The sequence below is a fragment of the Phacochoerus africanus genome, chromosome 10 (assembly GCF_016906955.1).
Source record: "Phacochoerus africanus isolate WHEZ1 chromosome 10, ROS_Pafr_v1, whole genome shotgun sequence".
Lineage (NCBI taxonomy): Eukaryota > Metazoa > Chordata > Mammalia > Artiodactyla > Suidae > Phacochoerus > Phacochoerus africanus.
Genome location: NC_062553.1, coordinates 47,034,417 through 47,056,155, shown reverse-complemented (window position 1 = coordinate 47,056,155; position 21,739 = coordinate 47,034,417). Strand labels below are relative to the sequence as shown.

The following is a 21,739-nucleotide window of genomic DNA, read 5'->3' as shown; positions in this document are numbered from 1 at the left end:
CTGTGTATTGGAAACTTTGTACTGAAAAGCCTTGAGATTTGTATGTAGCTAATTCCCTTCAGCTTCAGAGCTATTTCTCTCTTAGCTATGGCCTCAATTTTCTCATCTTCCAAGTGGGGACAATCTTATTTTGTGCTGCTGGTCTCAAAAGAAACAATTTTGGGGAGTTATCATCGTGGCTCAGTGGAAACGAATCTGACTAGCATCCATGAGGACCCAGGTTTGATCCCTGGCTTTACTCAGTGGGTTAAGGATCCGGTGTTGCCCTGAACTGTGGTGTGGGTCGCAGATGGGGCTCAGATCCTGCGTTGGTGTGGCTGTGGCGTAGGCCAGTGGCTACAGCTCCGATTTGACCCCTAGCCTGGGAGCTTCCATATGCTGTGGATGTGGCCCTAAAAAGACAAAAAAAAAGGGAAAGAAACAATTTTCTTTTTCTATTACCTGACTATGTGCCACATGATTGGCACATAAAAAAAAAAAATCAGATGCAAATTGCATAGGAATGAATGATAAATAGCATCATCCAAAGATAATACTTTGCTTTGGCACTTTCTGAAAGCCTTCTTAAAATATTAATGTTTCATAGGAAGAGGGATCTGAAATACTTTATGTCTCACAGGGTTGTCATGAAATTCAAGTGGGATAATATACACAAAACCATTTTTCTATCTTTGAACTGTTATATATAGAGATGACTATTGTATCAGTACAAATTACAATGTATCCAAAATGAAATTAGGTAAAATGACTGAACAAAAACTGCAAGAGTATCACAGGTGAACAAACCTGCTAAAATGAGGTTAGTGATATTCCCTTAGTGATCAAGGAGATGAGACTAGAGGGTGTCAGTTTGTCTACATGAATCTGTTGTACTAATTGTACTGCTAAAAAAATCAAATTCCATGACAGTCTTCTGGGATTCACCAAGAATGCTTCAGAAAAATTAGATTTACGCTTGCAAAAGAAAAATTTGGAGAAGCAATTAGGCTACTTACAGCAGTGATAATTGGAAAACTGACCACAGCACTGAGAGAACGGTTGGCTACGAACCAACAGCAGGTAGCAATCGCCCACAGTACTCCTGACAGGAATCCTGGAACACACAGACAGCATGTCCTGAGAAATCCACACTCCAGGCAGAGCAGAAACAAAGCCCACATATCAACACTCATGGCCAATGGCGATTTTTTTTTTTCTTTCCTTTTTTCAGGGCCATACCAGTGGCATATGGAAGTTCCGGGGCTAGGGATAGAACTGGCGCTACAGCTGTTGGCCTACACCACAACCACAGCAACCATATCTGAGCCTCGTCTGCTATCTTCACCTCAGTTCACCACAATGATGGATCCTTAACCCACAGAGTGAGGCCAGGGATTGAACCTGCATCCTCATGGATACTAGGCAGATACATTTCTGTTGAACCACAGTGGGAACTACCCCCAATGGGGATTTTTGAGTCATGTTTTAGGACCATTTAAACTCTAAAACAATTCCTCCTAACTTTTTGGAGAAAATGTTTGTTTTCCCAAGTGAGTGCAGATTCGTATTTGTTGACACCTTAAAAAAAAAACAGAGTCACAGGAATGTGACTTTTAATATTTATCCTTCATTAGTAAAGAAGATATACTAAAGTCTGATGCTCTGTACACAAGATGCTTCTGCATAGGCAACAATCTTAAGATTCGTTGTTCAAGTTCTAGGTTATGCAATGATGATTTGGAGTTTCAGACCCAGTTCATGGTGGGTTTGGTGGTGCCTGGGTCAAAGCAAAGGAGGGAATGAACACATATACACACAGACACACAAAAACAGACACATACCCACACATACACACACAGAGAGAATGGCTTTGCTTCCAGAAGACGATTTTTCAAGCAAAATGAAAGGAGAATGATACTTTTACACAGAGTAAGAAGATTTTCTGCAGTATGTATTCTTACCTGGCAAGACTGCCTCAGGATAAAGTTTAGGAGTATTTTTCATGACTATACAGTAGGCCAGGAAGTAGACTGTGCTTGTGAGGAAGATGCCGCTGAAGTGTGCAAAAACGTAGTCTAAATCTGGGAATATAGATTATACCACTCTCAAGCATATCATTTTACTCATTTCAAATATATTTAGAGTTCCAAGAATAAAAGAAACCCATTAAAATTAACCTTAAATGTAAGGGAAGCATTAATTATATCTTACCATACTAGTTTTCTCCATGCTGGTTTATATAGAATTTTTTTTTTTTGTCTCTTGTCTTTTTTGTTGTTGTTGTTGTTGTTGCTATTTCTTGGGCCGATCCCGCGGCATATGGAGGTTCCCAGGCTAGGGGTCCAATCGGAGCTGTAGCCACCAGCCTACGCCAGAGCCACAGCAACGTGGGATCCGAGCCGCGTCTGCAACCTACACCACAGCTCACGGCAACGCCGGATCATTAACCCACTGAGCAAGGGCAGGGACTGAACCCGCAACCTCATGGTTCCTAGTCGGATTCGTTAACCACTGTGCCACGACGGGAACTCCCTGGTTTATGTAGAATTTTAATTGACATATTTAAAATATAAAGAAAAATTAGTTACTATAATCAAATCTAAAAGCCTGGTTTTTATGATTATCTTGGAAAGCTAAATAAGAAACAACAAACATTATGTAACAGAATGCTACTATTTTATTTATTTTTTTTAATTATTATTATTTTTTATAGTTGCACCTGTGGCATACGGAAGTTCCTGGGCTAAGGGCCGAATCAGAGAAGGAGCTGCCGGCCTACACCACAGCCACAGTAATGTAGGATCAGAGCTACATCTGCAACCTATGCTGCAGCTCCCAGCGATGATGGATTCTAAACCCACTGAGCGAGGCTAGGGATTGAATCTACATCCTCGTGGATACTAGTCGGGTTCTTAACCTGCTGAGCCACAATGGGAACTCACTATTTCCTTTTTAAAAAATAAGTGTTCAAACCTAATTTTACTAATGGCTTCAGCAATTGTAGCAAATTTCTAAGTAGACTGTAGTTGGGGGATGGTGTGTGAAAAATTTGAGAAGTGCTAATTTTATATGTCTGTTGATCAATGTGGAGACCTGCATCTTGGTTGCAGATGGCAGCCATACAGAAGGATATTCAGCAAGTTATTCCAAAGAGGATTTTATCTATTGTTTACTATAAACCTAATTACATGGTGGAGTAAGTAATAGAAATGGTGGTCCAGTATCTGAGAACTTCCAAGTCCACTGACGATTTAAAGCAGAGGGTACTTTGGCCATACAGATAGGTGTACTACAGGTTCTTGTCTGGGTTTTTGTTATAATGTTTCTCTCAACTAAATTTGGAGAAAGATGAGTGACCCTGTCTAGGGAGGAAAGTTTTAAAGTCAAAGAGTTTGTCTCTTCTAAAATCTTATCTCCTCCTTCTATGTCATATCAGAACAACACATCCAACCAAAGACCATCACAAAAGGCAGCATAACATAGTGACCAGAAACACAGACCACCTAGCGAGAGTCCTCAACTCACTACCTGCTAACTCAGAAACTTTTGGGTGAATTACCTTATCTCCCTCTGTCTAAATGTTCTCATTTGTAAAACAAGGATAATCATGGTATCCAATCAGCGAGATTGCTATAAAGGTCAACTGAGTTATTAGAATGTGCCCATTGTGGCTCAGTGTTTTAAGAATCCAAGAGAGTATCCCTGAGGATGTGGGTTCCATCCCTGACCTCTCTCAGTGGGTTAAGGATTCCAAGTTGCTAAAGTTGTGGTGTAGGTCACAAATGTGGCTGGGATCCCACACTGCTGTGGCTGTGATATAGGCTGACAGATGCAGCTCTGATTCCACCCCTAGCCTGGGAACTTCCATATGCCACAGGTGTGGCCTTAAAAAGCAAAAAGCAAAAAAAACAAAAAAACAAAAAAAAACAAAAAAAAACGCACTTAGAACGGTGCTCAGCACAGAGCCTTGTGTGTTACTTACATGATGGTTAAATAAATGAAGTTAAAAAAATTATACCCTCTCTGAATTATTTTTGAATAAATCGGAATAAAGTGTGTTTCCCTCAGACTACATTTGAGTTGCCATAAGAAAGATTCCCTAAATGGGAGTTCCCACTGTGTCTTAGCAGTAATGAGCCCGACTGGTATCCATGAAGATGTGGGTTTGATCCCTGGTCTCATTCAGTTGGTTAAGGGTCTGGCATTGCTGTGAGCTGAAAAACAAACAAAAAACAAAAAAGAAAGTTCCCTAAGAACGGACTGCGCTATGTATGTAAAGAGATTGTCGAGGACATTGTTTATTATGTCCTAGTACCAAGAACAACTGTGCTCCTGAACAATGAGTGGTCTTTATCTTGTGTTTGCTGAAGTGTGGGACTGATCTGATTTCCCTTGTGGCTACTATGACTCATCACCAGCAAATGTACAAGTGTGGTGCAGATTTTAGACTCACTTAATGGCTCTGTTTTGTGTCATACGTTTTTCATTCTCTCTTAATTTATTCTGTTATTTTGTTTTTACTAGTTTTTATCCTTAAAAATTAAAAGAGCAAAAATACTAAAAGTAGGAGTTCCCACTGTGGTGCAGTGGGATCAGTGGTATCTCTGCAAGCCCTGGGACCCAGGTTGGATTCCCGGCCCAGCACAAGGGTTAAAGATCCGGCATTGCTGCAGCTGAGGCAAAGGTTGCTGCTGAGGCCCCCACATGATTCCTGGCTCAGGAACTCCACATGCTGCAGGGTGGTTGTAAAAGAAAAACAAAAAACTAAAAGTGTAAGGATAAAATCTTAGAAAAAATATGGCCTAGTAGGTTAAGGATCCCACACTGTCACTTCTATGGCTCAGGACATTGCCGTAGTAAAGGTCTGATCCCTGCAGCTAGTGCACAGCCAAAAAAATAATAAATAAATAAATAAAAATAAAAATAAATTTAAAAAATGTAAAAATCTTTAAAAAATGTGGTACATCAGAAACTGTTGAAACATTGTAAATCAACTCTACTTCAATAAAACTTTAAAAAATGAATTCCCCAATCCACCAAAACACTTAGAAAAAAACATAGTAATAAAAGCTGTGAGTACTGTTCATGGGGCTGAATATAAAAAGGAAGAAAAAAAGTTTGGTACCTACTTAGTCTATCAGCTTTTCCATCAATTGTTCCCTCATTACTTGCCTTCCAAACTTCCTTATCTGAATATAGATAACATTCATTTTCTGTCCATCACTGTAGAACTATATTATCCATGAACTCATGCTTTTATCACTTCATGGGTGCAAGTCAGGTTTCCATGTAATTATAGGACCCTGAATTAGACACTCTCATCTCCTTCTGAGCCTGTAGAAGGCTGCCACACCTAGTGTGGAGGTGACATCTGAGAAATTAATTCTATCACTAGAAACTGAGACAATGTAGGAGCATCACGTTGGGCCTTTCAATGCACCACTCTGTGCTTAAAAAATAACATCCTAAGTAGGCTATATTTTGATCTTTACTTGATTTTAAAGTACTATATTCGGCAGTTTAGCTTTTTTTTTTCTTTTTTTTTAGAGGAGAATACTTCTTTCCCAGAGATCATCAAACTGGAAAATAATCTCTAAATCTTGCTGTCTAGCCAGAAACTGTGTGTTAAGATCCAATAGCTCAAATGAATCCTGACTAAAGTTGATTGTATGTGTAGGTTCAAGATCATGTGAAAAGTATTCCTACAGTCCTTTATTTCTTTTAGTTTCTGGTGCCCTTCTTTTCTTTTTTATTCTTTTTAGGGCTGCACCTGCAGCATATGGAAGTCCCCAGGCTAGGGTTGAATCTGAGTTGAAGCTGCTGGTCTACACCACAGCCACAGCAATACCAGATCTAAGCCACATCTGTAAACCATGCTGCATCTTGCAGCAATGCTAAGCAAGGCCAGGGATCAAACCCCCATCTTCATGAATACATTGGGTTCTTAACCCGCTGAGACACAACGGGTACTCCCCCAGTGGTACCCTTCTAATTCAACACTTCCAATGAAAAAAAAAAATCAGATCTGATGAAATGAAATGTATATTTTAAGGTGGGACAAGGACATTTAAACAATGTTCTCTCTGTGACCATTTGCATCTCCTGCCGCCCTGCCTAATGTGCAGGGTGCCTCTGCATTGCATATTCACTGGAGCTTCTCAAAGACGGGAATGTTCCCTTAAGTAAAGATCAATACTTTCCCTTTTTTCTGAAGTTAGCAATATAACTTCTTAAAAGAACAGCGTTCTTTCTCAGGTCTGTAGGGGGCCATGGTGACCTGCTACTCCTTTGTACCTGCTTATCTGTACCATGTATCTTTGGTGAACTTTATGTAAAAGGTCAGTATGCCCATTGTGATGTACGATTCTTTGCCTTGAAAATTTACATGATCGTGCCTTGGACTTATAACAGGCATAGCAGTTCTCAGAGATAGAGTCAGTCTCCTGGGTTATAATCCTCAGCTCAGCTCTGATAAAATTCCCTTTCTTTCTTCTTAACTTGAATGTTAACTGACCCATCAATATACTGATATTTACTATAGTCCCATTCTTTTTACAGTTAAAAGCAGAAAAACAGGTATTGAGTTTATCGATAAAGTAAAATCACATTTTCCTCTCACCATTCTGGCTCGCCCCAGCATATATGCTGTCATTTCTTTTGCTGTGGTCCTTGATGTAAATAACTGGCACAAAGGTAGATCCATAGAGTATGCCAGATATCACTGCAAGACCGCAGCCCCTTAAAAAGCAAATAAATTACTCTTTATCTTGGCCTGAAGCAATACTTATACCAAATACACAAATGGAGTCATAAGCAAAGCATGCTTCAAAATGTACATGACCAGCCATCACCTAGCAAGCACCCATCTATCTGGAGCAGGGTGACTAGTAGACACAGGAATGCCCTTCAGTGTCAAGGTGGCATCAGGACTAGGAGGCAGCTTCAGCCCTCCACCATTTTAAGGTGGAAGGACATGACTGACAGATGTAGTAATGGATTAAAATTATAAATTGTCATCACAGAGATGAGACTATTGCCATCATCATATTTCATAGGCGACATAAATACACTTGCCTTTCCAGTTAAATGATGACATATGTGTGGACTGGCAGTGTGCCTTATGCTACTTTTTTAAACCATCTATAAGAATAACACAGATGAGTTCCCACTGTGGCTCAGTGGGTTAAGAACCAGACATAGTATCCATGAAGATGTGGGTTCGACTCCTGGCCTCACTCAGTTGGGTAAGGATCCAGCATTGCCATGAGCTGTGGTATAGGTCACAAATGCAGCTAAGATCCCAAGTTGCTGTGGCTGTGGTGCAGGCCAGCAGCTGCAGCTCTAATTTGACCCATAGCCTGGGAACCTCCATATGCTATGGGTACAGCCATTAAAAAAAAAATAGCACAGATGATAATAATGGCTGGAAGAGACCAAGTACCAAATGTTTGTTCAAAATAACTACTGAGACCCACAGACTTGTCTACGTCTTGCAGAATCAAGAGGCAGTACTAATTTAATTAAATAATTTGAATATTGCAGGCAAATGATTACTTTGGGTGAGAAGAAAATGTTTTGTCTGAAGCACTTGAGTCATGTTTGAACCCCCAGACTTGGTCCATATCTGCATGAAGCTAGTGTTTCCATTGATTTTAGGAAGTGATTAATATTTTGGAACAGTCTCTGTAATACAAAGGACAATATCAGGAAACAGGAAAGAGTTTTGGGCAAAAGCCATTCCTTTTCAAGCTTATAAACAAATTCTTAAAGTCTTTTAATTTTTATTAAAGGCCATACCTGAGGCACATGGAAGTTCCCAAGCTAAGGGCTGAACTGGAGCTGCAGCTGCAGGCCTACAACACAGCCCACAGCATCACAGAATCTGAGCCACAGCTTGTGGCAACACTGGACCCTCAGCCTACTGAGCAAGGCCAGGGGTCAAACCCACATCCTCATAGAGACTATGTCGGATTCTTAGCCTGCTGAACCACAATGAGAACTCAAAGTATATTTTATTTTTTTATTCTTTATTTTTTGCTTTTTAGGGCCAAACCTGCGGCATAGGGAGGTTCCCAGGCAAGGGGTCGAATTGGAGCTACAGCTGCTGGCCTACGCCACAGCTACAGCAACATCAGATCCAAGCCACGTCTTCCACCTACACCACAGCTCATGGCAATGCTGGATCCTTAACCCACCGAGCGAGGCCAGGGATTGAACCCACAACCTTATGGTTCCTAGTTGGATTTATTTCCGCTGCACCATAGTGGGAACTCCAAAGTCTATTTTAGAAGTTCCTTAAGGAATATGAGATTGTAGGCACTCAGAGAGCCAGTGAGCTCTGTTCACACTGGTAATTGTGTCCTGCTGAGGCCTGGACCACGTGGTCCTAGTGAAGAGTCCCAAACAGGACCAGACGAATAGACCAGCTGGCCAATGAGACAATTGAAAATGTTCTTATATATGCCTTTCATAAAGGGGATGCTTTGTGAAAAAACAGCAACATTTTATTGCTTCCAAAGCTTGTATATTAATTCACTCTTTCATTCATTCTATTTATTCAAATATTTATTGAGCATCTGTCATGCATCCAGCACTGCCTCTTTCCCTTATGAGGATGGCTTAGATAATAATAGAGCTTTAGCTGTCATAATATAAAGTCTAAAAGAGCCATCAACTGAAAAATGCAAGCTATTTATTAATACCTATTCATATTTCTTATATAAAATATATAACAGGAGTTCTCATTGTGGCTCAGCAGTAACGAACCTAACTAGTATCCATGAGGACATGGGTTCAACCCATGGCCTTACTCGGTGGATAAGGATCAGATGTTGCCTTGAGCTGTGGTGTAGGTGGCAGACATGGCTCAGATCTTATGTTATGGCTGTGGCTGTGGCTGACAGCTGTAGCTCTGATTTGACCCCCAGCCTGGGAACTTCCACATGCCACACATGTGGCCCTAAAAACAAACAAAAAAAAGGCAAAAAAATTATAACATTTTCATATACAAAACATATAAACATTCTCATATTTCTTCACCAGCCCCATAAATCCTAACATACAGGGACTGTGATTGAGCCTACCTCTCCCCTCTCCAGGTCTTTATAGAGACAGTGGCAGCAGGGGGAAGTTAGGACCTACATGGACACAAAATATTCTACTACATTTAGTAACAAATATCTTGGGATTATAGAACTAACCCACAAGGGGAGGGCTTTTCAGTGGCAGCAGGCATACTGGTTAGAGCAGTAGAGACATGGATTGTCTAATTCAGTTGTGATTGCTGAGATGCTGAGACCATACTGCCTTACACCCTGTGGCCTATGCTTTTACTTTACTTCTTTTTTTAGGGCGGTGTCCACAGCATATGGAAGTTCCCAGGCTAGGGGCTGAATCTGAGCTGCAGCTGCTGGCGTACACCACAGTCACAGTAACGCAGGATCCAAGCCACATCCGTGATTTACAGCAGTGCAGGAACCTTAACCCACTGAGTGGGGCCAGGGATCAAACCCGAGTCCTCATGGATGCTAGTTAGGTTCTTAACCCAGTGCCCTGCAAAGGGAACTCACACTTTTTTAAAATTATTATTATTTTACATTAGGTGTAAAAGGCCTGCAAAATCGACTGCTTTTGTCAGCTACTTATTGACTGACTAGAATTACTGCAGTGGCTTAGCAATTCCTTGAAGCACTGAGATAAGGGCCTCTGTACCTTAACATTCAGCAAGGGACCAGAAAGTCAACCATGGAGGCAAGAAGTCAAAGCTTGTGTTACCATTTTCCTCTTGAACTTGGATGAATATAACTCCACTACGGTTATCCTTGCTTTAACCAAATATGAAAGAGAATAACAGAACTTCTTCTTACACTAAGCGGTGCTGCACTGTAGAAAGTTTATCTACCCAGGAACAATGAGGATCGGGATCTTGAGTTTTATTAATCACCTGTTGAAAACATTAGCAAAAACAAAAACAGCATTCAGTTGATAGTCACATGGGTGACAAGCGGGTTTTCAGTGTTTTTCTCTTCTCTTTCAAACACACTATATTTTCTTTTTTCTTAAGTTTTATTTATTTTTATAGGAACTTTTTAAAAATTAAAGTATGATTGATTTACAATGTTTCTTCAATTTCTGTTGTACAGCAAAGTGACCCCATCACACACAATTCCCTGTGCTGTACAGTAGGAGTCCTCTGCCCACTTTAAAACTCAAACACGTTACCCTACATTCTGATTCCATCAACATCTCTAGACACAAATGTTTCTGATTTTGTTTCTCTTTCATTCAGAAAGGTCTGGCAGTTGGCAACTTCTCTGTTTAAACTTTTTCACAGTTTAATAAATGACTATTTTGATACACCTATCGAAACTACAAAAGTTATTTTTTTAACTAAAAAATATTGAAGTATACTTATCTTTTTTAATTAAAAAATTACAAGTTATTAATGCCTGCATTTTATTTAAATATTTTAATAATCTGCAAGGGAATTAGAACGTAGACCCTTCTACTATGGAATACCTAAGAACGACAGGCATATTCAGATTTTTTTTTTTTTAACAAATTGGTTCCTGAAGTACCTCCAGCCTTGTTTCAAGATGAACTAATATTCTAAGTCAGGAAAAATTATGAGCATATGAACACTATTTCTACTATTGGATGCAATCATCTTTGTCTCTTGGCTGAAGTTTCCTTGAGTTATATCCCTCCTCCTGCCTTTGTAAGAGATGAGAAACTTGATTTGAAATCTTTGTCATGTGCTAAGTCAAGCTTTCCTTTGCAATAACACTTCCTTCACTCCACAAGGATCTTGACTATATCCTGACCAACACTGTTTGGTGTATCTTTATACTTAATTTGCTCACATTCTTCCATCTTGATGGAAAAAAAATCTAAGCCTACTATGATTCTTTCACCAAGTTGCATTTACTTAATTTTCTTTTTCCTCCCCTTTGTTTGAAGAGTAGTTGGTTAGGCAGCATCTGGATTCCTAAGTAGGCAAGAAACACCAGACAACTCTGCTTTCATTCATTCATTCTCTCTGAAACATCTCCCTGATTAGAGATGCCTATGGATTAATAGACCTCTTTTCTCTTATGCTTAAGCTACTTATTTTTTTTAACTGTAGTGTCAGTTTAATGAAGGTTTTGGTCATCTTGGTTGATGATGAATTTTGATAGGGAGAAGAAGGAAAGGAGAAGAAAAGATTAGCTTTGATGTAAGGAGCCAAGGCAGCACCTTCTAGAGAGGCACTACCTCAGTGGGGGGTGGAGTTGGGACGTGTGGTTTAGAGGACAGCTAGTTTGGGCTCCGGGCCATGGGGCTTTGCCCTGAAATTGCTTTTGTAAGTGGAGCCACTGGCACTTGGGCTGTGTTCCTGTTTAATCCAGACTTGCTATTCCAGACCAATTCAGGGTTTTCAGGGTCAAAATAGTGACTCCTTACATATTTCCTGTCTTGACCTTGGAGTGGAACAAGATAAGGCAGAGAAGAGAAATGGGAAGAAGACCAAGTCTAATTCCTACTTCTAGATGAATTGATTTACCCTTTCCCTGGCTTCCTCCGATCTGTTCCCCCCGTCCTCCCTGGGCTTTGTTAAAGCCTTTTTTTTTCCTATTTTCTAAAGTAATGTTACTATTCCTCTTCAGTATGTGGGGTTTCCCAACTGTGGAAATCCTTAAGTCATTCCAGAATATGGTTTTGTAGGTGCAATTCCTCATCAGGAACTACCCATAATAAAATAAATACACCCCTGTGATTGTTGAGAATCTTTGCTGCAGAAATATCAATTGCTATGCAGACCTAGCCAAAATAAATAGGTTTACATAGGCTAAGATATTTCAGATAGTCCTGATTAAGAAAAGTCCCCTCATCTGTGTTCAAGTCTATGCATTTTCCTTGTATCACTTTACATTTCAGATCAAGTTAGCTCTCATTCTATACTCACGTGCTCTGTTATTAATGGCGTAGTGTCCACAGAACATGTGCTTTTTGGTATTTCACTTTTGATGAACAAAATATGAAAGCACTGTAAAGAAAATACATGTTAGTGATGTTTATCACAGCCCTGGGTCCTATCAAGTCACCTGAATTTTAAGGGAAAACACAGCTTAAATGAAGTCTTAAATGATACAGTGACTACTGTCTTGCCAGTGGTCCTGCCATTTCTCCAGCACTGATGTTCTCTCTGATGGCCCTCCTTGTCCTTCCCTGAAACAGGTTAAAAGCTAAATTGTGCATCATCTGGGCTTTGCCAGTGGGAGGCACAGGAATAAGATGAAAGGTGGAAGGTGCCATCTTGCCTGGGTGGCAGCTCCAGCAGCCGAGGTTGCTCAGGGCAGAGGTGTTGGTCCCTGAAAGTGCCAGCTGGGGATGGGGGCTTCAGGGCTGTGGGCAATGCCACCTTCCTCCCTTCACTCCACTGGGCCTCATCACACTTTTGTCAACAACCTCCTGTGTTCAGTCCTCTGCTGTTTAAGACACGTGGAATGGTCTTGGATGTGGAGACCAACTGATACTTATCTTAGATATCACATAAGGGACATGTAAGGCTAGACGTGACCTAAGCAACCCTTTACAAATAAGTGTATGGAGAACGGGGCCATCATTTCCATCTTAAAAAGAAAAGCAACATCCTAACCTATGTAACATAGTCCAAGTTTCCTTATACTGACCCTGAAACTTCAAGGTATTTCAATGAATTCCCTTCAGAACTGATTTAACTGAGTAAAAATAACGAAATGGACGTTTCCAGAAATTTCTCTTAGTAAAGGGTAAAACATTATAATAAACAGAATCCGGACTTAAATAGAGTTGGGAGACCACAAGGGGGAGCTCTCATGCCCTTGAGGATAACAGCCCAACAGGAAGGAGAAAGACCCCTCCTTTTTCATGGCAAGGACCCAGCCCATGAGAAGCCAACGAGTCTTTGTTTACTCCAGCACCCCCAGCTTCCTTTCCTCTAGTGAAGTGGAGTCTGGCACTTGCTATCTGCCTCTACACAAATTGAATCATGAATGGCTGCAGCTGCCGACCCTGAACACCTTCTGCAAGAAGCTCAGGGTGGAGATAGGAGTGAGGCACTCTGTGCTCTGGGAAAACTGGCAGAACAGGTTTTCAGATAGTTAGATATTTTTAGATTTTGTGAGCCCAGTTCTTGCATTTTCTCATATCTAGAAAAACACTAACATTCTTTATGGTGACGCCTGCTCCTCGTGACGGCAGTAATCTTCACGAGACTAGCAGCAACCTTCCATAAAATGTGTGTATGGTTGCATGTACCTCCCCCTTCACCAAAATCACATATATATTGACCTCCGCCCCGCTTCTCTGGAGCAGTATCTCAGAGCTCTCTGAAATGCTGCCTTTCAGACCATAGTCCTCATTTTGCCTCAAATAAAACTTAACTCTCAACTTTTAGGTTGTATGTATTTTTTAAGTCAACACTCCCAATAAGAGTTTTCCTTCCCTTGCTGTGCAGGGGACTTATCCTGGCTAGCCCTGGTTGCAGACCCCAAATTGATATTCTCCAGTGATCCTGAATAAATCCTTTCTGGCAGGAGACTATCTGGCCTATTTGTTCTAGGTCAATAAAAGAAATAAAAGAAAGGATACACCCTAGGAAGAGACCATTGCATTTTCCTCCTTCTGACCAAAGTGGGTGACTCCCCAGCCTTGCAGACTAATTTACTGTAGATTTGGGCAACATGTGCCCAAAGGGGAAATAGTAACAGAACATGAAATAGTTATTAAGAGTGTTTTACAGCTATAATTAAAATTACCCAACCTATGGAGCACTAGCCATGTACCTAACATATTTAATTTCATTTCATCCTCAAAATACCATAGGAGGCTGGTGCAATTACTATTCCCACTTTATCCCTAGGTGAAAAAACTGGGGTTTAGAGAAATTAGGTGATTTGCCCAAGGTCATACAGGTAGAAATGGTAGAACATGAATCATTTGTAATTTTAGGGAATGCATACTTTCTAAAGGAAGAAGAAATATGGAGAAAAACAAGGCCTGATGTACTGGGTAAATTACCATTAAATTACCATTAAGTCAAAACTAAGGCTGGTGTTGCTGTGGTTGTGGTGTAGACCTGCAGCTACAGCTCCAATTTGACCCCAAGCCTGGGAACTTCCATAGGCCTCATGTGTCATCCCCACCACCCCCAAAAAAACAACAAAAAAGAAAGAAAGAAAAAAAAAAGGTGTGCTACTTTCCAATTTGCGAGGTATAAATAAATGGTTTTTGATAGAGGTATTAAAAGCCAGAATGCTGTGTGAATTGTACAAAATATACCAAATTGCCTCTAACCAAAAACGTTACGAATCTGCTATTTTAGAATAATCTATGTTATTTCTTCTCTGGGTGGCCTGGAACTACTCTCTAAGGTGACATTTCAATGAACAAGAGATTGTTCCCGAATGTAGCTGGGGAAAAGCCATCAGTACAGGAGAAAGAAAAATCGTGTTTTCCTGAAGAATAAAAACGTACTAACGTCTCTGTAGGCAGTGCTATCCATTATGTGAGGCCCTGATGGGAAATACAGATGGAGTCTAGAGTGGAAAGGCGACTGAATTTAAGGTGACCTATTACGGTTTTATTGCCTAGATCCTGCCATACAGAGATGCAAAGAAATTGTCACCCTCATTCATACAGTGCAAACAGCATGACACAGATACTTCCCAAACAGATATTTAAATAATGTGTGTTTTCACAGGTGAGAGAGCAGGTTAAGAAGAGTTGAGTGAGGTGACAAGAAAGTGGAAATGTGAGTGGCAAAGAGTACCTGAATACTAAAAAGAGAAAAATAAACGGCTATTCTGGGGCATCAGGAAGCCAGCCTACCATGGATTTGTATAGCATGTTCTAGTTGGCATGATATTTTGCCCTTTGAGCCTCATTTATGAGCTATATCTTAGGATTTTCTGAATAGTACAGATAATGAACATGCACTTCACAGCAGCTAAAGGATTTTATGGCAGCTAAAGGATTTCACAGTATCTCAGAGCTTTTGAGCTGTAAAGCTGGGGCTCTGACCCCAGAGCTGGAAGCTTTTGTCCTCCAAAGTCAAGCCTGTCAGTGCCAATGAAGAATCTGAGAAAAAAATCACATCAATTAATAAGATGTGGGCATAAAACTATGCAACCGCATGAGGGGCTTTAAAGAGTATTCTAAATGCTGGGAAGAAGAGCTAAATCATTAGAAGTAGCCATTTACCTTACTATGGACAGCCCAGCTCCGATGTAATTTAGCAATGGTTTTGACACTTCTTCGGCGTCCATTCCAAACCAACCAAACCTGGAAATTGAGAAAGTCACATTGAATCAGATATTGTCGAATATGTGCTCATCACAGTATTTAAAGACATGGACCTGGAGTTCAGATTTCTAGACTCAAATCCTTGGCCTCTCACTTACTATGACTTGGATAACTGTCTTATCCAAGTGCCTCCGTTTCCCACGTTTAAAATGAAGATTACAGAGAGAGGACAAGATGGCGGAGGAGTAGGGGGACACGCTCGCCCTCTCCCACAAACACAACAAAAAAAGCACATCTACAGAATAAATGACTCACACAGAACAGCAACCAATCGCTGGCAGAGGAACCTAAACTTCAATAACGGCAAGAAGTTCATGGCATTTTGGGCAGAACGGGAGAAAAGAGGAGAGTGAGAGAAGGTGAATCCGAGCAGGACGGGCGCTCCCGAAAGGGAACTGCGGAGGAGAAAGGGATCCCGCACCCTGGAAAGTCACCTACATGGGGGAAAGATCAAACGAACTGGAGGAATCTCCAGATACAGAGAAGAGTGTAGCAGTAAGTTGGAGTACGGAAAAGCCGATCAAGAACCGAACGGACCATCTGAACTATGGGCATAGTCACCAAAAATTGAGACGCCTGGGTGGGGGCTGGGCACCGAGACCTCGGCTCCAGAGGTTAGACCCCGAGAACGGGCTGGGGGGGCAGGGCGGAGCAGAAACTGCTTGGGAGGTCTAGAAACCATTTGACGGGGTAGAGACTGCCTGGGAGACTAGAAAAAAAAGCTGTCGCAGAGGAAGGGAGCAATACTCTAGGGGCGGGGAAGTGGAAAGCCGCATCAGAGGGAACCTGGGAGAAGAGCCTGATCTGCACCCATGCTGGGGAGGGGAGAGAAGAAGGGGTGGGTCCCCATAGAATACCCCCCACGCCACAGCAAGCTTACAGGCCCGCTAGCTAGCTGAAAGCTGTGCTTCCCAGTGCATCCCCTCCCCACACCCCCGACACCCCCTATGCTCTCACCGGACCTGGGGCTGCCTGCCATCCAGGAGGGCTGGCCTCAACAATTGCCTGAAGCCTACCACCGCAGGGGCTGTCCCTGCACAGGCCTGCTTGCCCTTTGGAGGGGCTACACTTCTGCAGAGCAGCACCAAACACCACCAGACCCCGAGAAAAAGCCTGCAGCCCAGAAAAGCTAGAACAAGCCTATCCAGGCCATGAATAGATCTGCCTAATTCTCGGACGGTTTTTCTGAGTCGGGCTGCCCCGGGGAGGAGCCTCTTGGATTTCCAGTGGCCCTGCTACCCGCCCAAGCCCCCAGGGGGTGCCAAGCTCTAGAGGACCAGCTGCATAGGACTGCCAGCTCCAGGCAGGACCCCCTACAGCCCAGAAAAGCTGCAACAAGCCTGGCTGAGTCGGGAAAAGATCTCAGACGGTCTTTCTGAGTCAGGCGGCCCCAGGGAGGAGCCTCTTGGGTCTCCAACGGCCCTGCTACCCGCCCAAGCCCCCAGGGGGTGCCGAGACCTAGTGGATCAGCTGCATAGGACTGCCAGCTCCAGGCAGGACCCCCTGCAGCCCAGAAAAGCTGCAACAAGCCTGGCCGAGTCGGGAAAAGATCTCAAACGGTCTTTCTGAGTCGGGCTGCCCTGGGGAGGAGCCTCTTGGGTTTCCAGCGGCCCTGCTACACGCCCAAGTCCCCAGGGGGTGCCCCACTCCCGCGGAATAGCTTCTCAGCACCACCGGCCCCCTGGAAGAGCCCCTGCAGCCCAGAAAAGCTGCAACAAGCTTGGCCAGACTGTGAAAAGATCTGCCTACATTCTCAGGCCGTCCTTCTGAGTTGGGCTGCCCTAGGGAAGAGCCTCTTAGGTTCTCAGTGACCCAGATAGCTGCTCCAGCCCCCAGGGGGTGCTGCACTCCTGAGGAACAGCTGCCCAACACCGCCAACCCCCTGCAAGAACCCCACAGCCTAAAAACACCAGAGCAAGATCTGCATGACCAAGGGAAATCTGCTACCATCGTGGTGTGGACCTCCCTGTCCTGTCTGCCCTCAGGAAGTCCTCCTTTGCGTCAAAGAAACATTGTTAGCCCCACCAACACTCCAGAAAAGCCACACTGCCTCAAAAAAGATTGACCAACAACGCCAGTCCTCAGGAAATATTCCACGGCAGTGACAAGGCAAACACTGCCCGATCACGGAGTGTACAACTCCCTCAGGAGAAAGAAAACAACAAGCAAGATGAAGACGCTGAGAAACCACCGCCAGTCAAACCAACAGGAGAACTCACCTAAAGCAGTCAACAATGAACCAGATCTCTGCAGTCTGACAGACCTGGAGTTCAAAAGAGAAATAGTGAAAATACTGAAGGAATTAAGAGAAGATATGAACAGGAATGCAGATACCCTCAGAAAGGAACTAGAAAATATAAGGAGGAGCCAAGAAAAACTACAACATTCATTTGCAGAGATGCAAACGGAACTAAGGGCAGTAAAAACCAGAATGAATAATGCAGAAGAACGAATCAGTGATATGGAAGATAGAATAATGGAAATCACCCAATCCAGTCAACAGACAGAAAACTGAATCAAAAAACTGGAGAGCAATATAAGAGACCTATGGGATAATATAAAGCAGGCCAATCTACGCATAATAGGAATTCCAGAAGGAGTAGAAAAAGATAAGGGATGGAAAATATATTTGAAGAAATTATCGCTGGAAACTTCCCAAATCTAAAGGATACTGGGTTCAAGATACAAGAAGTACAGAGGGCCCCAAACAAACTGAACCCAAACAGACCCACACCAAGACACATCATAATAAAAATGGCAAAAGTTAGTGATAAAGAGAGGATCCTAAAGGCAGCAAGAGAAAAACAGAATGTTACCTACAAGGGAACCCCCATAAGAATATCAGCTGACTTCTCTACAGAAACACTACAGGCCAGGAGGGAATGGCAAGAGATATTTAAAGTGCTAAAAGGAAAAAACATGCAACCTAGAATACTCTATCCAGCAAGAATATCATTTAAAATAGAAGGGGAAATAAAAATTTTTTCCAACAAACAAAAACTTAAAGAATACAGCAACACAAAACCCAGGTTAAAGGAAATATTGAAAGGGCTTCTCTAAACCAAAAAGAAAGGAAGGAAAAGGGAAGAAAAAGAAAGAAAAAAAAAAAGAAGAAGAGGAGGAACTAGGACTGAGGAAACTGCAATCAGAGAGCAGTCACTCAATAAGCCAGCATACAGATTTAATCACGAACAGGCCTCAAACAAAATAAAATTAAAAGAAAAAAATACAAAAGAGTCATCAAAACCATAAAATGTGGGCAAGGGATGTTAGGAAGTAAATAACCCTTTTTGTTTGTTTGTATGTTTCTCTTCTTAATTTTAATATAGTAATGAAGGGTTTGAACTTACAGGACCATCAGGCTAAAACACACAATTATGGGAAGGGGTTAGCATACTTAAAAAACAAGGCAACCACAAGCCAAAACCGAATATTGCATTTGCAAAAAATGAAAAAAAAATACACTCAAGCAGATAATAACAGGAGACCATCCAACCAAAAAGAAAAAAGAAAGGAAGAATGGAGAACCATAGAATCAACTGGAACACGAGGTTCAAATGGCAATAATAATCATCTATCAATTATCACCTTAAATGTCAATGGACTGAATGCCCCAATCAAAAGACACAGAGTGGCTGAGTGGATAAAAGGCAAAAACCTTCAATATGCTGCCTACAAGAAACTCACCTTAGGACAAAAGATACATATAGATTGAAAGTGAAAGGGTGGGGAAAAATATTTCACGCCAATAGACATGACAGAAAAGCAGGAGTCGCAACGCTCATATCAGACAAAATAGACTTTAAAACAAAAGACATAAAGAAAAACAAAGGACACTACTTAATGATTAAGGGATCCATCCAAGGAGAGGATGTTACTATCGTCAACATATATGCCCCAAATACAGGAGCACCAGATATATACAACAAATATTATCAGACATAAAGGGAGATATTGATGAGAATACAGTCATAGTAGGAGACCTTAATACCCCCCTCACATCAATGGACAGATCCTCTAGACAGAAAACCAATAAAGCAACAGAGATCCTAAAGGAAACAATAGAAAAGTTAGACCTAATTGATATCTTCAGGACACTACATCCAAAAAAAGCAGAATACACATTCTTCTCAAATGCTCATGGAACATTCTCAAGAATCGACCACATATTAGGACACAAAGCTAATCTCAATAAATTTAGGAGCATAGAAATTATCTCAAGTATCTTCTCTGACCACAATGCCATGAAATTAGAAATCAACCATGGGAAAAGGAAAGAGAAAAAACCTACTGCATGGAGACTAAACAACATGCTACTAAAAAAACCAATGGGTCAATGAGGAAATCAAGAAGGAAATTAAAAACTACCTTGAAACAAATGATAATGAAGACACAACCTCTTAAAATCTATGGGATGCTGCGAAAGCAGTGCTCAGAGGGAAATTTATAGCAATACAGGCCTTTCTCAAAAAAGAAGAAAGATCCCAAATTGTCAACTTAACCCTCCACCTAAATGAATTAGAAAAAGAAGAACAAAAAAGTCCTAAAGTCAGCAGAAGGAAGGAAATCATAAAGATTAAAGAAGAAATCAATAAAATAGAGACTCAAAAAACAATAGAGAAAATTAATAAAACCAAGAGCTGGTTCTTTGAAAAGGTAAACAAAATTGACAAACCCCTGGCCAGACTCACTCAAAAGAGGAGAGAAAGAACCCAAATAACCAAAATTATAAATGAAAAAGGAGAAATCACAACGGATACAGCAGAAATACAAAAAACCATAAGAGAATACTATGAACAACTATATGGCAACAAGTTTGACAATCTGGAAGAAATGGACAATTTTCTAGAATCTTACAGCCTGCCAAAACTGAATCAAGTAGAAACAGACCAACTGAACAGACCGATCACTAGAAATGAAATTGAAGAGGTCATAAAATCTCTCCCTACAAATAAAAGTCCAGGACCAGATGGCTTCACAGGTGAATTTTATCAAACATATAAAGAGGAATTGGTGCCCATCCTCCTTAAACTCTTTCAAAAGGTTGAAGAAGAAGCAATACTCCCAAAGACATTCTATGATGCCACCATCACCCTCATTCCAAAACCAGACAGAGATACCACCAAAAAAGAAAACTATCGCCCAATATCATTGATGAATATAGATGCAAAAATTCTCAACAAAATCTTAGCCAACCGAATCCAACAACATACCAAAAAAATTATACACCATGACCAGGTTGGGCTCATCCCAGGTTCACAAGGATGGTTCAACATACACAAATCAATCAACATCATACACCACATTAACAAAAAAAAAAGTCAAAAATCATATGATCATCTCAATAGACGCAGAAAAAGCATTTGACAAAGTCCAACATCCATTCATGCTCAAGACCCTCGCCAAAGTGGGTATAGAGGGAACATTCCTGAATATAATCAAAGCCATTTAGGATAAACCCACAGCAAATATAGTACTCAATGGGGAAAAATTGAAAGCCTTCTCACTCAAATCTGGAACAAGACAGGGATGCCCACTCTCACCACTGCTCTTCAACATCGTTTTGGAAGTCCTAGCCACAGCAATTAGACAAACAAAAGAAATAAAAGGCATCCATATAGGAAGAGAAGAGATCAAACTGTCACTGTATGCAGATGACATGATACTATACATAGAAAACCCTAAGGACTCAACCCCAAAACTCCTTGAACTGATTCATAAATTCAGCAAAGTAGCAGGATATAAGATGAACATTCAGAAGTCAGTTGCATTTCTGTATACCAGCAATGAAATATTAGAAAAGGAATACAAAAATATAATACCTTTTATAATTGCACCTCACAAAATCAAATACCTCAGAATACACCTGACCAAGGAGGTAAAGGACCTATACGCTGAGAACTATAAAACTTTAATCAAAGAAATCAAAGAAGATGTAAAGAAATGGAAAGATATTCCATAGTCCTGGATTGGGAAAATCAATATTGTAAAAATGGCCATACTACCCAAAGCAATCTACAGATTCAATGCAATCCCTATCAAATTACCCAGGACATTTTTCACAGAACTACAACAAACAATCCAAACATTTATATGGAACAACAAAAGACCCAGAATCGCCAAAGCAATCCTGAGAAACAAAAACCAAGCAGGAGGCATAACTCTCCCAGACTTCAAGAAATACTACAAAGCCACAGTCATCAAAACAGTCTGGTACTGGTTTCAAAACAGACAGACAGACCAATGGAACAGAATAGAGAATCCAGAAATAAACCCTGACACCTATGGTCAATTCATCTTTGACAAGGGAGGCAAGAACATAAAATGGGCAAAAGAAAGTCTATTCAGCAAGCATTGCTGGGAAACCTGGACAGCTGCATGCAAACCAATGAAACTAGAACACACCCTCACACCATGCACAAAAATACACTCAAAA

At 41.3% G+C, this 21,739-nt stretch overlaps 1 protein-coding gene across 1 annotated transcript in view; it reads right to left on the bottom strand.

Annotated features, from left to right (window-relative positions):
* The window catches only part of TMEM144 (transmembrane protein 144), a 70,837-nt gene that overhangs the window by 20,279 nt on the left and 28,819 nt on the right, over positions 1 to 21,739 (bottom strand). The window contains exons 5-11 of the mRNA XM_047799362.1: positions 15,202 to 15,282; position 13,421; positions 11,924 to 12,004; positions 9,846 to 9,922; positions 6,599 to 6,717; positions 1,941 to 2,060; positions 996 to 1,093 (exon numbers count right to left, since the gene is read on the bottom strand). Coding sequence (XP_047655318.1) covers positions 996 to 1,093; positions 1,941 to 2,060; positions 6,599 to 6,717; positions 9,846 to 9,922; positions 11,924 to 12,004; position 13,421; positions 15,202 to 15,282 — 577 coding nt within the window. The remainder of the gene's footprint in view (positions 1 to 995; positions 1,094 to 1,940; positions 2,061 to 6,598; positions 6,718 to 9,845; positions 9,923 to 11,923; positions 12,005 to 13,420; positions 13,422 to 15,201; positions 15,283 to 21,739) is intronic.